At 38.2% G+C, this 18,027-nt stretch overlaps 1 protein-coding gene across 1 annotated transcript in view; it reads right to left on the bottom strand.

Annotated features, from left to right (window-relative positions):
- The window catches only part of Adam9 (ADAM metallopeptidase domain 9), a 107,911-nt gene that overhangs the window by 88,911 nt on the left and 973 nt on the right, over window positions 1-18,027 (bottom strand). Inside the window, exon 2 of the mRNA XM_042679405.1 lies at window positions 3,859-3,956. Within this exon, the coding sequence (XP_042535339.1) occupies window positions 3,859-3,956 (98 nt within the window). The remainder of the gene's footprint in view (window positions 1-3,858; window positions 3,957-18,027) is intronic.

Genomic DNA, 18,027 nt, shown 5'->3' with positions numbered 1-18,027 from the left:
GATTTGCATTTCTTTTATGGCTAGGGAAGTTGCATTTCTTTTATGGCTAGGGAAGTTGAACATTTCTTGATGTGTCTATTGGCCACCTTCTTTCCTCTTGAGAGAAATTTCTCTTTAAGTCTTCAGCCCATTTATTTTTTGGGCAGTTGTTTCTTTGAAGATTTGTTGTTGGGGAATTTAATTTTTTGAGTTCCAGGTATATTTTCGATATAAGACCCTTGTCCATTGTATGGCTAGTGAAGATCTTTTCCCAATCTGTGGACTTTCTATTGATCTTGCTAGCTATGTGCTTTGCTATGCAGAAGCTCTGCAATTTCATGCAACCCCATTTGTCCAACCTTTCTTTGATTTGTTGTGTTTCTGGGTCTCTATTAAGAAAATTTCGGCCTGTGCCAAGGAGACCTATGATTTCTCCTATTCCATCCTGTAATTCATACCCTAATTTCTAGAATTGAAACCCCTTTGTACAACTACCCAATAAAAATAAATAACTGTAATAATATATAAATATGTGCGTAGATATATATGCATATATATATATATGCATCTTAGAGACAATGAATTTAAAATAAGGTAACCTGTCTGGCATCTACAGCTCATACCTATAACTCTAGCTGCTCAGGATGCTGAAATCAGAAGATAATGGTTCAAAGCCAGCCCAGGCAAGAAAAGTCTACAAGCTTCCATCTCCAAAACAACCAGCACAAAGCTGGCTAGAGGTATGGCTCAACTGTTTGACCACCAGCAGAAAAAGTCAAGAAAGAGCACAAGGCCCTGAGTTCAAACCAGGTACCAGCAGAATAAATAAAATAATAATAACAAAACAACAAGAAAAATAATAATAATAATAAGGCAACCTGCACTTCACATCTTCAGGTTTACAGGGCCCCTTCTCTTGGACATCTCTGAAACAACTTCCCCAGTACTACAGTTGGATCTTGGATATTACGGAAAGGCCCATGCTTGAAGGCTTGACCCCAAGGGGAACACTACTGAGAGGTGTTATAGACTTTTGAGGGGCAGAATCTGGGAGATAATCCTTAGGTCACTGGATAAGCATTTGAAGGGGATTATAGGACTCTGCTCTTTCCTGTTTCTCCTTGATCCTCAAAGAGGTGAGCAATTTTACATTCCCACCAAGATGTGCTGCCTCACCCAAAACCACAGGGTCAATTGATGATGGACTAGAATCTCAATCTTGATCTAAAATAATCCTTTTCTCTTTATAAATTAATTCTCTCAGTAATGAAAAGCTGACTACCACCCAGCAAGTCCCACTTCATTAGTAGGAAGTGCATACTATCTCTAGAACCAGGAGATTCAACTTTGCCTTTACCCTTTAATAAAAGGGAAGGCAAAGAGATACTTAACAAATAATACTCTCAGAAACATCTACTTAATTGTCCCTAAGATTTCTAGACTCTTAAATTAAAAATGTTGGATCCGCCCCTCCTAGTGCACGTGACCAATTCTAAAACTCTTAGTACTTTATCTCCACACCCTGAATGAGAATGAGTACTCTGTTATCTACCTTAGGCTTTAATGACTCATCCAAAATCCCAAGCTCCTTCCAGGAACTTGGATTTTTAACATATCTTCCCTAACCCACCTTACATTTCAGTAGGTCACAGGTTGTATCTTTTATTTATTTTTTGTTAGTTGTGGGGCCTGAACTCTGCCTGGGCACTGTCCCTCAGCTCTTCAGCTCAAGGCTAGCACCATACCACTTGAGCCACAGCACCACTTCCAGCTTTTTCTGCTATGTGGTGCTGAGGAATGGAACCCAGGGCCTCATGCATGCAAGGCAAGCACTATACCACTGAGCCACCTTCCCAGCCCAGGTCACAGGTTGTGAAAACACCAAGGCCACCTTCTCTGAGAAATATGAGAGAATTAGAATTGTTCTGTGGTACTATATTCAGCCTCCAAATACCTACATGCATTCCTGACTCTCTTCCTCTGTAACTAGCTTTCCCATCACTATGACAAAAATGCCTAAGAGAATACTTAAGGAGGAAATGTTTCTTTGGCTCAAGATTTCAGGAGTCACTAGGTTTTCTGGTTGTAAAGTCTACCGTAAGGCAGAATATTATGGTAGGTTCCAATATCCCCTCGGGGGGCAAACCCACAAAGACCTAACTTCCTTTCACTAGCATCACAGGCATCACAACCAAGCCTTTAACACAGAGGCCTTGAAGAAACATTCATGATGGACAACATCCCTCTCCGGTCTTTATTCCAAGGTCACCTTCTCAGTAAGGCATTACCTAGCCAATCTATTAAACAGTGCAATCCTTACCCTTTCTACCACTTCCTCCTTTAATTTTCTCCTTGGTAATTAGTGCTATCTTAAGTAATATGCATCATTTGTCTACTGTCTCTCCCATTACTAGACTGAAAGTTCCATAAAGGCAAGGATTTTTGTTTGTTCAGTTCACTACCATAACCTCAATGCCTAAATATACATATACATATATATATATATACTATATATACACACATTTATTTATATAGATTATGCCTACTATATATATATGGTAGATCTTCTAAAATATTTTTCAATGAATAAATTATACTCATATGTTGAGTGAACAAAATATAGCTGAATATATCACTTCTCCAAATGTTTATCAAAGGCTAAATCATTTGTTATTATCATAAGAATCTATGTGTACCATATTGATAAAAATACAATCAGGGACACAATAAAGTAGAAAACACAGTCCCAGTGCTAAAAAGTCTACCATTTTATGGAGGAAAGGAGAAAATTGATGAGCAAAGCAAGATTTAATTCTATTCTGAGGCAAAATATAATCAAGTGCAAAAGCAAGGAAAAATTACAAATGTTCCTACTTGAGCCAATATTAATGCCCTTTATTCCTCATTACAAGACAGTCAATGTAGCTGACTTATCAACCCAGTAAGTGGCTGTACCCAGGGGAAGAACTAAAGCTAGAAGCACCTGATTCTAACCCCCAATGCTGCTTTCTCTTTGCCCAGGCTCTAAACAACCGGCAAGTTGCTTTAGTGCTGCAGCAATGCAAAGGTAATACACTAAATGTTACCTTTTATCTGTTATTGTAAAATTACAATGACATTAATGCTTCTCCTAAACAACTGTAAGTTCTGTAAATTGAACTAAGTGTATTATTTTGAAACAAACAAAACAATCGGAGGAAACAGGACTGGAGACCATGGCTCAGGTAATAGAGAATTTGCTTAGCAGAGCAAGACGATAAGTCAGACCTTTAGAACTATCAAAAAAAAAAAAATTATAAAGAGAACAGACAGCCAAAAAAGTAATTTTATGTATTGGCTAACATGTATTGGTTAATTATGTATTCCTATTAACAACACAGGAAGCTCCTTCTAATATGGAAATCAAGCTCATGTTAAATATTCGCAGATAGGTAATATAGGCATTAACATTTTACCGTTCTCCAGTATCCATGAAGATGGAAAATAAAATCTTGTATTGTAAACTGAGTGAAGCTCATTCTTTTTGGATGGGAGTAGTTTCAATCAATATGTAGCCCAGGCTGGCCTCAAATTCCTATGCTTACTATAGTAAAATCACTGTGACCACTGTCAGTCAGCCAAAGATTCAAAATCTGTTCTATTTATTTCACTGTTATGCTTTGAATTAATCATTTTGTCTTTAAAAAGGAAGATATTAAGGCTTAATATGTCACTTTTACTAGAATAACATCCAATGGACATGAGTACCATATGGACATGTACACACTAATTACCAATTAATTATTTGATGAACCAATCACAGTTAAAAATATCACTTTGGTTAAGAAAAGAAACAAAGGAAAAATTTAATACATACATAGTTCTCAGGAGAGAACATACCTGCTTTGAATTGAGCCTTGGGGTTTCTCTTCTTTCTCTAGTTAATCTCCAAGGAGTTATAATTTCATAAGAAGAGAGATGTGAGGTCTGTTGAAAGCCTATAGCAAAGAGAGTAATAGATATGATAAACAAAGTGAACCTGAAAAACCACATGGTACCAAAACATAATGGAAATCAGAACCTGAATGTTCACTGAAAAAGGAAATCATTTGACATTCCCATATTAAAATATATATACAACACAAATAGTTCTGCATTAAAATAGCAATATCCTAGGTAAGTATGCAGAGGAAAAAATATTTTCTTTTAAAAAAAAAAAATCAGCATTTATCTAAACGATGCACTTAGCAATTATTTTTCAAACATTTTTGACTTCATGCCCTAGTCCTTTTCTTAAATTTAAAGAAGAAAAAAAAAAGACTGGAGTGAAATAGAATCTATGTTGTTCTGATTTGCAATTTCTTTATAGCTGGGGATGTTGAGTATTTCTTCATGTATTTGTTAGCCATTTTTACTTCTTGTCCTGAGAAATATCTACTTAGCTCCTCTCCCTATTTATTAGTAGGGTGACTGAATTCTTTGGGAGTTTAGTTATTTGAGGTCCTTGTATATTCTAGTTACTAGACCCTTGTCAGACACATAGTTGGCAAAGATCTCCCATTCTGTAAACTGTCTTTTTATCTTTGCATCCTTTGTGCAGAATCTTTTTAGCTTAATGCAATCTCATTTGTTAGTTTTCTCACCTATTTGCTGAGCTCCTGGAATCTACTCAGCAAGTTCCTGCCTGCAATAAGTTCTAGTGTTTCCCTTACTTCTTCCTATAGTGGCCAGAATCAAGAATACAAACAACCGGGCGCCTGCGGTTCACGCTTGTAATCCTAACTACTCAGGAGGCTGAGATCTGAGGACTGCAGCTCAAAGCCAGCCCGGGCAGGAAAGTCTGTAAGACTCTTATCTCCAATAAACTACTTAAAAAGCCCGAAGTGGAACTTTGGCTCAAGAAGTAGAGCACTTGCCTTGAGCAAAAGAAGCTCAGAGACGGTGCCCAGGCCAAGTTCAAGCCCCAGGACTGTCAAAAAAAATAAGAAGAAGAAGAATACAAACAACTATGCTGATGAGGATGTAGGAAAGAAGACATCAATAATACAATATTGGTATGAATGTAAATTAGTGAACTACTATGGAAAGCAGTTTGGAGATTCCTCAGAAAACTAAACATAGAACTAACCTATGATCTGGTGATTCTATTCTTGGACATTTACACAAAAGATTACAAGTCAGGATACAATAAAGCAATTGAACGCCCATGTTCACTGCCACACTAGTCACCATAGTCCAGATGCCCTGAAACAAACAAATGGATCAAGAAAATATGATAGATAGATAGAGATTTTACTCATTTAATAGAGAAAATAATATTATGTCATTTGGAGGGAAATGGACGGACCTGGAAAAAATTATTCTGAGTGAAGTCAGGCTCACAGAGACATATGTGGAAGTGAGAACTAAAATACAAATATATAAATATAAGCCAATGAAAATATACAGGATCAAAGTGACTAAAGTATAGTATACACAGGGATGGATTCCATGGTGTAAAGTCTTTGAACAATTAACAGTTTATCAAAATGAATACCAAGAAGCTGAAACATGTCTTGGCTGGAGAGCAGTAAGGCTGGAGGAGGGAAAGACTAGTAGAGAGGAAAGCTGAATAAATATAGTCATCAGACTCTATGTACAAGAAAATAAAACCAGGTAACTTGAGGGGATGAGTGGGGTTGGGACACATTGGGGAGGGGTGGAATGATCAAGATTGTGCTGCTAAATTGACATATTGAGTTGAAATCACTTTGCGCAACTATTTACAGATAATACAAATGAATTTAAGCCAGGCTCACATCTGTCATCCTAGCTACTCAAGAGATCTGAGGATCCTGGTTTGAATGTCCATCAGGTAGGAAAGTCCATGGGACTCTTATATTCAATTAAGCACCAAAAAGCCAGGAGTGGAGCTGTGATTCGAGTGGTAAATCATCAGTCTTAAGCAAAAAAGCTCAGGGACAGTGCCCAGGCCCTGAGTTCAAGGGGCAATACTGGCACAAATTAATTAATTACTTTTTTTAAAGAAAGAAATCTTAAGATATAAGAATATAATAAAAGAAGAGAGAAAGAAAAAGGAGGAAGAGAAAGATGGAAGATGAGGAAGAGAAAAAGGGAGTTGAGGAAAGAAGGGAAAAGAGGAGGAGGAAGACAAAGAGAAGAAAGAGGTGAAGAAGGGGAAAGAGGGAAGAAAGGGGGGAAGAAGGAAGATGGAGGATAAGGAGACTGTTGGCGAGGTGTCAGGGAAAGGGGCTGAGTTTAGCACTCATTTCCCACCATAAGCAGCATTAATGACCTCTACTGAGATGGCACTAGTATTTACTAAACGAGTAGAGGCGAAAGCTGCTTTTCACATCTGATGGGCTAACTAATAATAAAGTAAGCATAATAGTAAGTAGACAAAACAATGCAGCAAATGCTTCACATGAAATTTCTGGCAATAAAGTAAGTATAATAATAAGTAGACAAAACAATGCAGCAAATGCTTCAAATGAAATTTCTGGCATAAATCCATCATAAAACAAAAGCGTCACACAAATTTATCAGCATTCAAAGCAGTCTTACTCCCAGTTCCAACCCTGTTACATATCAAGCAGGATATAGATTCCAAAGTCACCACCCTAAAACCTGGTTATTCTCAGTTTTTGTCAACACAAATCCCCAGGAAGATAAACAAATTGGAGGCCAGAACATGTTCACTCTGTAAGTCTGACAATCTCTCTTTCTTCCAACACCATCACCAATGGCGTAACAATTCTTTTTGTTGTTTTGTTTTGCTTAGACAAGGTCTGACTATACAATCCCAACTCACAATCCTGCTTCTACCTCCCAGGTGCTGGTATTATTATAGGAATGCACCACCACACGTGGCAGCCACTCAAAACAATTCTTTCAACAAAATAGTCCCTTCTAAGGGCCACTTAGCCACACTCAGTATGAGGAATGGCAGGGAGGCTCTTAAACTCTCACCCTCTGCCTACCATAGCTTGCTCTTCTTCCCCTTTTTTATTTCTTTGTCCCAAACTGCGATTGGGTATCTACCACTTGCTTTAGCTCACTGGCTGGTGCTCCACCACATGAACCATGCCTCTAGCCCCTTCTTTCCCTCTTTTAATTCTCACTACTCTGTCCTGTTTTCCTAAATAAATTTTGCTAAATTAAAAAAAAAAAAGACAAATACAAACTGAAAGGCTAAGAGACACTCAGTTTCTTTTACAAATCAATATTACTTAACTCACCTTATAAAAAAATGAAGGATATGGACCTATTTGGAGCCATTAAAACACCTCAACTAAGGAAAAAATGAAAAAGAAAATCCTGGGATAATGAAGGAAATTTTGACATTGAGTAGCTATTCGATGTTGCTGAATAATTATTGTTAATTGTTTAAGTGTAATAAACCCATTGTGGTAAGGTTTTCCATCCAGTCTATAAGATTAATTCTGAATATTAAAAGACAAAAATAATACAGTCTAAAAATATTAAAGTAATCGTTTGTTTAATAATATATATAAAATAAGGAAAACTGAAATGAGTACATAGTTCATTACTTTTTTTCTTTCATTACTTTTTTTCTTTCTTTTGTATGTTTGACAACTTCTACAATAATTGTTTTTAATTGGATGAGGGAAAAAATTACTTTTTACTTTATACTGCCCTACATCACAGTTATGAAATACTACAATTCTATAACATAAAATATGACTATAAAATATATCAAATAAAAAGGTAGGTAACATAAATAAATGCAATAAATTGTTAAGAACAGTTACCAGGATGGAGTTACCGGAAGGAATGAGGAAAGCCATCTACTTCCACTTCTGTACTTTTATACTGTTCAATATAATAAGTGCATCATTTGCCATTCTTGAATTACTTTTGAAATTAAGAGTGATGAAAAATGTATCAATAAAAAATACAATCTTTTAAAAAAAACTGTTATACATCTTTGTAACTGATTTTCTCTTCCAAAATGTCCATTCACCTTTTTGTACATACCCAAGAGGCCCTATGCTACTGAATCACACAACAGCCCTTAATAACCTCATGTCTAGACTACTAGGATACTTTTTCACTTGTTCTCCTTCTAACTGTATGTTTATTATTCACTCATTAATTTGCTTATGTCTCCTAGCATTTTTCAAACACATTTTAAGATGAAATATTTACATAGAACTTTTCCCACGATAACTATGTATATTAAAATGTATACAATCATATCTAGCTTGTAATTTTAAAGACACAAATAGGCTGGGCACCAGTGAATCACACCTTTATAATCCTAGGTACTCAGAAAATGGAGATCTGAGGATCGCAAGTCAAAGCCAGCCCAAGTAGGAAAGTCTGTAAGACTCTTATCTTCATTTAACCACAAAAAACCAGAAGCAGAGCTGTGACTCAAGTGGGAGAGTGCTGAGCTTTAAAAAAGCTCAAGGACAGCACCCAGGCCATGAGTTCAAGCCCCAGGAGAGATATGTGCGTGCGCACACACACACACACACACACACACACACACACACACACAGAGGAAAACATAAATTATATCTAGTAAAAATCATCTTAACAACTTTCAACTCTATCCTTCAACAATTCATGTATATTATACTGTGGTTTCACATTATTACATTAAAAAATTAAGTCAAACACCAATAGCTCACACCTGTAATCCTAGCTAGTCAGGAGGCTGCGATCTAAAGGACTGAAGTTCCAAGCCAGTCTGGGCAGAAAAGTCTGTAAGCCAGAATGGAGATATGGCTCAAGGCATTCCAGACATGAACAAGCAAAACTAGCAAACTTAAGGCCCTAAATTCAAGCCCCAGTACCAAAAAAAAAAAAAATTAAAACAAATTTAAAAATTAGAAATGGACTCTAAGACTTACACACACATGCACACACACATGCACACACGCGCACGCACCAACCTCATAACTGATACAAGGCAAATTTATGGTATACCATGATCAGATATCATCCAGATATTTGTCAATGGGAACCATGTCAGAACAAACCTTAATAAATACCAAAATCACTATTAAGAATTACTAATCCTAACCCTTCTGTACAGCATTTTTACAATAAAAAACATAAAAAAAAAAAAAAAAGAAATACTAATCCTAACCTAACTAAGGCATGGGGCTATATCCTCACTCAAAATAAATCTTTCAGGGTCCGTCAGTTTTCTGGATCACAGTAATCTGTTCAGCTACTAAGACAATCAGTCTGGAAGATGCAGCAGACAATGTGACTAATAGATCAGAAACTCCATGTGATGAAAAGTAACTTACTGTACATTTCTTTGCAATGACCTGCACACTTCTTTGCAACTTCCTATGTCTCTGAAGTTGCATCAAATAAAAAGTTGACGTATAACAGAAGCAGGAGCATATATGGAGATGGGCACAGACAACTGTTTCACTAAAGGCTACTCCACAGGCAGCTAAACTGATACATTTTCACTACAACTCAGAAGAATCATCCCAGTAAAAATGAAATGCCTTAGGAAAACAAAAAAGCAGCTGTAGTTCTCTAGGGCAGACAGATATTGTTAAAGCCTCCTTTCAAAGCAGGTTAAGTGACTTTGTAAGGTCACACATACCTACATTCCACCCAATACTAGAAACCAAGTCTCCAGTCTCTATCAGATGTTCTTTGAATCCAGTGTGAGAATAAAAGCCAGATGCTTGGATGTAAGTACAATTTTCTTTCCTTCTTTAACAGCCCAAAACACAATTCTTATTTTGAAAACCATTTAGTCACTTATTCTAAAAAGACTTTTAAAACTATAGCCACACTAAAATAACTTCTATATGTAAGAGTTGTTACTCTGATACTGACTTCTTTCAAAATATCAGAGAATCTACTTTCTGAATTAAAGCCATGCCATAAAAAGTTCTCAAACAAAAGGTCAGATAAGGTGATGTTAGGGAAATGAACCCTAAGATATGTATTCAAATGTTTTTTTTTCTTTCATGTGATTGTTTATAACGCATTTATAAGATTATTTCTTTGTTGCTTTGTATGTCCCTCCCCCACAGTATAACCCCTGCTTTCACTGTATTTGATGTCGGTATAATTTGTGGAGGGGAAGGGGAAAAACAAGTCGTTTAAATAAGGATACAGGTGGACCTGTTGCAACAATGAGAAGTACAAGTCGATATGTCCAAAACGAACTTCACAATTTTGGGGGGCGGGGGGGGGGGGAGGATTGGGTGGAGGGGTGGGGGGAGGATGGGAAGGGATGGGAAGGGGAAACAAAGGAGGAGGCTACAATGCTTGATAAGAAATGTACTCATTATCTTGCCCATGTAATTGTAATCCCTCTGTACAGTATTTTCACAATAAAAATTAAATAAAAATTTTTTTAAAAAAGGTCTCAATCATCCTAACAAATGTGCAACTTTGGGAAATGCCAGTCAAAAATAATATCCGACAATGGTATGAGAAATCTCCTTCCTATGTTTTTTTTTCCGAAGATTCCTTTCTTATCTCTAAGTCTAAATCCATTTTTCTTTTCTCCTGTTCATATCCTGAACAGATTTTTCCACATTCCCCTGAAGCCCACCTTCCCATTAGAACCAAACATTTTTCCCATGTTATATGGGAAAGGAAGTACATGAACATTATTTATATAAAGCTTTCACCTTCATGTTGCTGACACTTGAAGCTGGAAAGTATTATAGGGTATCCTGTGCAACGTAAACCTCCACTCACCAGATGCCTGTGCTCTCTTACAGGAGCAACAACTAAAAGTATCTTCAGAGCACTTTCTGTGGGCAAAATGGGCCCAGCTTAAAAACACAAGTGAAAAGAGAATTGATCATGAAAGCAACAATCAACTCCATGGAGAATACAAGCTACTCTATTAGAATTTGAAAGAATAAAACATACTCTCAAAAGCTGTGACCTAGTGATCCCAAAGATCATGTTTAAAACATGGAATAAAGATGAAAATTAAAGTTGAAACATGAAACAAGGGTCCTCTACTCAGTAAAGGAAAAGGTCTTAGTTCTTTTAATGAACTGTGGTTTGAAGAAAGTCTATGCATTTTTTTAATAACAGTAACAGTACAAAGAAAGAAGTTAAAGGATTTCTACCTAATTGCAAGGCAAACAAATGTGAATGGCAAACCACCAGCATTTCTCCTTTCCTTCCTGCTTATTATCTCAACAAATAGCACCTTCATGTACTTACACTGGGGAAGACAAACCTGGGCTGCACATTCTGGCTGAATGAGGTCATTCTGTGGTCTAAAGTACTGCACAAAGAGAAATTATTGTAACTAGATCCATAAAGATCTATTATTTAGGACCACATATTGTTACTCTATTCACAGGGCCAACCCCAAATAAATGCATATCACATATTAATAACCTCCTTCAAACACACTTATGATTATGATTTCTACTGCTATGTTCTATAACATCCCGTATTTTCAGTGCTAACCTTTTTTTTTTTCTTGTTTTGGTCGGTCATGGCTTGCACTCTGGGCTTGGGCGCTGACCCTGAGCTCTTCAGCTCAAGGCTAGTGCTCTACCACTTGAGCCACAGCACCACTTCCGGTTTTCTGGTGGTTTATTGGAGATCAGGGGCTGGGAAGCTGGCTCAGTGGTAGAGGGCTAGCCTCACATGCATGAGGCCCTGGGTTCGATTCCTCAGCACCACATAAGCAGAAAAAAGCCAGAAGTGGCACTGTGGCTCAATTGGTAGGTGCTAGCTTGAGCTGAAGAGCTGAGGGACAGCACCTAGACCCAGAGTTCAGCCCCCATGACCAACCAAAAAAAGAGTATGTCATTTTGGGCTGGGAAGGTGGCTCAGTGGTAGAGGGCTTGCCTTGCATGCCTGAGGCCCTGGGTTCGATTCCTTAGCACCACATAAGCAAAAAGAAAAAAGCCGGAAGTGGCGCTGTGGCTCAAGTGGTAGAGCGCTAGCCTTGAGCTGAAGAGCTGAGGAACAGCGCCCAGGCCCAGAGTTCAGGCCCCACGACCGGACCAAAAAAAAAAAAAAGTCTCACAGACTTTCCTGCCCGGGATGGCTTTGAATTGCGATCCTCAGATCTCAGCCTCCTGTGTAGCTAGGATTACAGGCGTGAGCCACCGAGGCCCAGCTTAGTGCTAATCTTTTTCATGCACTTGTCTTTATAAAAGGAAAATGCATCTCTTGCTGTTTTCAAGTGTCACATTTAGACAATGCTGTGTAGCTATTTATAAGATTTAATGTTGTCAGGCACCAGTGGCTCATGTCTGTAATACAAGTTAATCAGGGAGGTGAGATATGAGGATTACAGTTTGAAGCCAACCTGGGTAGGAAAGTCCATGAGACTCTTATCTCCAATTAACCACCAAATAGCTAGAAGTGGAGCTATATAGTTCAAGAGGGAGAGCACTAACCTTGAGCAAAAAAGCTTAGGGACAGCACCTGGGCCCTGAGTTCAAGCCCCAGGACCAGCCCACATGTACACCTATAAAGACACACACATAAACACACACACACACACACAAAGATTTAACGTTCTGCTGGGCACTAGTGGTTCACACAAGTAATTTCTGGCTACTGAGGAGGCTCAGATCTGAGGACTGTGGTTCAAAGCCAGCCCAGGGAGAAAGTCCATATAACACTTAGTTCCAATTAACAACCAAAAAGCTTTTGAAAGTGGAGCTGTGGTTCAAGTAGTAAAGCACTAGCCTTGAGCATAAAAGCTCAGCGACAGCACCAAGGCCTGAATTCAAGCCTCAGGATTGGCACCAAAAAAAAAAAAAAATTAAATGTTCTTAAGGATTGAAGTTTCACTAGCAATGAATTTAAGTTACTGAGACCAAAGTAAATATCTTAGCATGTATTTCCTGAACAGGTACAGTAAGAGTAAAATACATTCAGTTAACAATCTTTTCTGAACAGTTATTCATCCATAGTTCTGTTGGTGATAAAGTGAGCTTTATGTAATATTCTGTATCAATTTTTTCACCAGCACACAGGCCCCACCCATACTTATCCCTGAACAGATACCTAGCCCTCTTCTCTAAGCAGGCATGGGAACTGAGGGCATGTGTGTTAGGAGATCCTACGAGTTAGGAGACTAACAGGTGCAGGCTCTGTGGAAATCTACTTGCCTGAAGGCCTCCCACAAGATACTAAAGAAGCTAAGACATGAAAAAAAAATCTTATAAGAAAACTGTGTCAAAGGGAAAAAGGTATTCCTCAGGTTTGGCCTACAATATAACGTGGTTGTCCAGGATACCATTTTTGGACTTATTACTGGCGTCAGCAGTACCCCAATTATTGTATTAAGGAACAGGTAAACAAATTCAAACAAAACAGCCTAATTGAGAACTGACTGAAGAATTAAGTACATTTCTCAGGTTTTCTTACTGACTCTTAAAAGATGTGCCTCAGGGCTGGGAAGGTGGCTCAGTGGTAGAGTGCTTGCCTTGCTAGCATGAGGCCCTGGGATTGATTCCTCAGCACCACATAAGCAGAAAAAAAAAAAAAAGCAGGTAGTGGTCCTATAGCTCAAGTGGTAGCGCACTAGCCTTGAGCTGAAGAGCTGAGGGATAGCGCCCAGGCCCAGAGTTCAGGCCCCACGACCAGACCCAAAAAGATATGCCTCAAACTAGCTGCTCCCAAGAGGCTGAGGTCTGAGGATAGCAGTTGGAAGCCATCTTGGGCAGGAAAGCCAGAAACACTCTTACATAGAGATATATATGAATGTGTGTTTTGTATGTGTGTGTGCATCTAAAAATGAGGTTAGTGTGGACCTAAGTTCTTACAACATACTTCATTTTACAATTATTCACTGTGAATTGCCTTTCAAACTCATTTGCTCTAGAATGCCAAAGTTTCTAAAAGAATATTTTCTAAATCTAGTACATCCTATTTATTCTAAAGTTACCTTTGTTGGCCCATTTGTTGTTTTATTAGCTGTTTAAATCAACTGTTCAGAAACTAGAGCATAAGCATTTCATCATAACACAGTATTACAAATGGGTGTAAAAAAACATGCCAAAAAAACAGAGCTAAGGGAGAGATTTCTCAGAAGTAAGAATGGCAAAAAAAAAAAAAAAAAACTATACGAGGAAATGCTCAACAACTGGCCATAAAGGAAATACAAATCCAAAGAACTCTGAGATTCTATCTCACTCTAGTTAGATTGGCCAACATCGTTAATTTATACAACAAATATTGGTGGAAATGTGGGGGGAAAGGAACCCCATTGCACTGTTGGTGGGAATATAAACTAGTACAACCATTCTGGACAGCAGTCTGGTGGTTCCTCAAAAAACCAAACACAGATCTTCCACTCCTGGGCATCTACCCAGAAAATCACAAGCTAGGATACCATAAAAACACTTGCACATCCATGTTTGCTGCACTATTCACAATAACCAAGTTATGGAAACAGCCCAGATGCCCTACAATAGAGTAGATCCAAAGAAATGTGGTACCTACACCACATGGAATTTTACACAGCCATCAGAAAAAATATTATGTCATCTGCAGGGAAATTGATGGACCTAAAACAGATCATGTTAAGTGAGGTAAGCCAAGCTAAGAAACAAACAGCTTATGTTTTCTTTTATGCGGAAGCTCAATTTAAAATATACCCAGACATGATCAACTATCCAGAACTGTAGGTATTCACACACAATGAGACCAAAGGAGGATACTTTTAGGGAAGGAACACAAAGATGCAATGTGCCTCTGATCATATAAAATAACATTTATCAAAATGAACTCTAGGAAATGGAAACAAGAAATTTTTGCTTTGTTGCTTTTGCTTTCTTTTCATCTTGCCTGGTCTTTATCTTTGGGAGGGACGAAGGATGAATAAATGCAGCAGTGGTACTCACTAGAAACTATGTTGAAAATGAACTACACAACTTGTAGGTGGGGATGGGAAGGAAAAACTGGGACAAAGTGAGGGAAGGGGTGACACTGTCCAAAAAGAAATGTACTCATGCCAATAGAGACCCGGAAACACAACAAATCAAAGAAAGGTTGAACAAATGGGATTGCATGAAGTTGCAGAGCTTCTGCATGGCAAAGGACATAGCAGCTAGCAAGATCAATAGAAAGCCCACGCATTGGGAGAAGATCTTCACTAGCCATACAACAGACAAGGGTCTCATATCTAAAATATACTTGGAACTCAAAAAATTAAATCCCCCAACAACAAATCCTCAAAGAAACAACTGCCCAATAAATAAGTGGGCTAAAGACTTAAAGAGAAACTTCTCTGAAGAAGAAAGAAGGATGGCCAATAGACACATGAAGAAATGTTCAACATCCCTAGCCATAAAAGAAATGCAAATCAAAACAACATTGAGATACCACCTCACTCCAGTTAGAATGGCAAAAATCAAGAACTCTAACAACAACAGATGCTGGAGGGGATGTGGACAGAAGGGAAACTTACTTCATTGTTGGTGGGAATGTAAACTTGTTCAACCACTTTGGAAAGCAGTATGGAGGTTCCTCAAAAGACTTCACATAGAGCTCCCCTATGACCCAGCAATCCCACTTTTGGGCATTTACCCAAATGTTTACAAACAAGACCACACTAAAGCTACCAGCACAACTATGTTTATTGCAGCATTATTTACCATAGCTAAGATATGGAACCAACCCAGATGCCCCTCAGTAGATGAATGGATCAAGAAAATGTGGTATATATACACAATGGAATTCTATGCCTCCATCAGAAAGAATGACATTGCCCCATTTGTTAGGAAATGGAAAAGCTTGGAAAAAATTATATTAAGTGAAGTAAGCCAGGCCCAAAGAAACATAGGTCCCATGGTTTCCCTTATTTGCAATATCTAGTATATGTATGAGTCAAGCGGAAAAGGTGATGTTAGGGAAATGAACCCTTAGAATATGTATTTTAATGTTTTTTTCTTTCATGCACTTGTTTCTAACGCATTTATAAGATTATTTCTTTGTTGCTTTGTATGTCCCTCCCCCACAGTATTATTCCTGCTTTCACTATATTTGAGGTCAGTATAACTTGTGGAGGAGATAGGGAAAAACAAGTCGTTTAAGGATACAGGTGGACCTGTTGCAACAATGAGAAGTACAAGTTGTCATGTCGAAAACGTTGGTGGGGGGGGGAGGAGGATGGGGGGAGGAGGCTGGGAAAGGATTTGAAGGGTAAACAAAGGAGGAGGCTGCAATGTTTGATAAGAATTGTACGCATTATCCTGCCCATGTAATTGTAACCCCTCTGTACAGTATGTTCACAAAAAATAAAATAAAATGAAAAAAAAGAAAAAAGAAATGTACTCATGCCAGGAGCCCGTGTCTCAGGCCTGTAATCCTAGCTACTCAGGAGGCTGGGCTGAGATATGAGGATCGATTTTCAAAGCCAGCCAGGGCAGGAAAATCTGTGAGACTCTTATATGCAATAAACCACCAGAAAACCTGAAGTGGCCCTGTGGCTAAAGTGGTAGAGCACTTGCCTTGAACTGAAGAGCTCAGGGACAGCACCCAGGCCCAGAGTTCATGACCAACCAAAAAAAGAAGAAAAAAGAAATGTACTCATGACTTATGTAACTATAAGCTCTCTGTACAACATTTTTATAAATAAAAATTAAAATTACATAAAACAAAGAAGCCCATTACCAATCTGCTTCTCCAACAGCAATGAATCTGTGTATATGAGGATTAAAATTGGCAATTTTCTGGGAGAAAAAAAAAAATCCCACCAAAATCTACTGAATTCCCAATGTAACATTAATGTGTGGCCTTTCTGAGTCCTCCAATTCCTCTTTCATTATTGGGAGAAGTCTCAGTACATGTTTTAAACATCCTGTATTGCAAAAACTTAGCTGATTCTAGAAGAGCATTCCCCACAGACAACACACCACTGCACTGATTGCCAGCACCTCCTAACTGGTTTCAGTCTCCAGCCCCTCCCTCCCACCCTGAATTCTAATCTCTCCCTCCCAGATTCTGTCCTCCTTGTCCAGTCCTTTGTCTCACTGAAAATCTGATTACCCACTCCCCTACTTAAAAACTTTCACTGACCAAAGAACTTCTTACAGGGTGAAATCTGACCCCCTTACCTTGACACAGCAGGCTCTCCCCACCTGGTACTAACCTACCTTAGTTTTGACTTTGCCTTCCACACCCAAAGCCTACTGGCATTCTCATCATTTTTAACAAGTCAGTTCTTTCACTTCCCCCATACATACAATCTTGCAAAACCTTTTTTTTCTTTTTGCTTACAATGCACATCCTAACCTTTTAGTTGTAAATTTCACCCCATTTAGCTCAGTTCAAATATCACTTTCTCTATAAAACCTGCCCAACATCCCTGAGATACACTTAGCACATATCATCATTCACCCTTTCACAGCACTGAAGGTTGGGTTTACAGGAGTTCCCTAAATGCTGGCCACATGGTGAAGGAGTATGCCACCTTTAGGTGCAGGACTTGCCATAGAAGCCACCATCATAAAGACATTCCATTTCTCTCGTTGCAGTTCTATAATAAAATACTCATGAACTTAAAGTTCAGTCTGATGTTTATTTACAAACCTTCAGACTCATGCATTACTAAAATTCATATACTGTATACAATCTACTTTAAGTATTGGTAGATAGAACACCACCACAGAAAAAGTCTTAACCAGAAAACATTTTTACAAAGAGAAGTATTCAAATTTTAAATATTTTAAACGCCAAACTTTCGACACAGGGTCAAACTGATTTAAGTTTTAGAAGTCCAAGGTAAGAAATAAAGGAAAATTTCGTGCAGATCAGCAGTTCAGTACTGAAATCTTCTATCCTCACCTTTGAACCACCCTCAAATCGACACCCCATCCCTGACAGACAACGCAGCCATACACTGAAAAAGTCAATAGAAAATTCACAATAAATAACATTTCCAGAAGAAGGAGGAGAAAAAAAAAAAACCGAGAATGGTGATGATTTGCTCCCAGTATGCCTGGGCATCACCAATATAAATAATAACTATCAGACATATCCATAGGATGGTTCACAATCCAGAAAGAAAACGACTGATTTCCCATCCATCATGTAATTCCTAGGGATAATCCTGAGTGAAACAGAGTA

The sequence above is a fragment of the Dipodomys spectabilis genome, unplaced genomic scaffold, assembly GCF_019054845.1.
Source record: "Dipodomys spectabilis isolate Male_0828 unplaced genomic scaffold, ASM1905484v1 ptg000052l, whole genome shotgun sequence".
NCBI lineage: Eukaryota > Metazoa > Chordata > Mammalia > Rodentia > Heteromyidae > Dipodomys > Dipodomys spectabilis.
The sequence above is the reverse complement of the archived record's forward strand: the minus strand, read 5'-3'. Positions and strand labels throughout refer to the sequence as shown.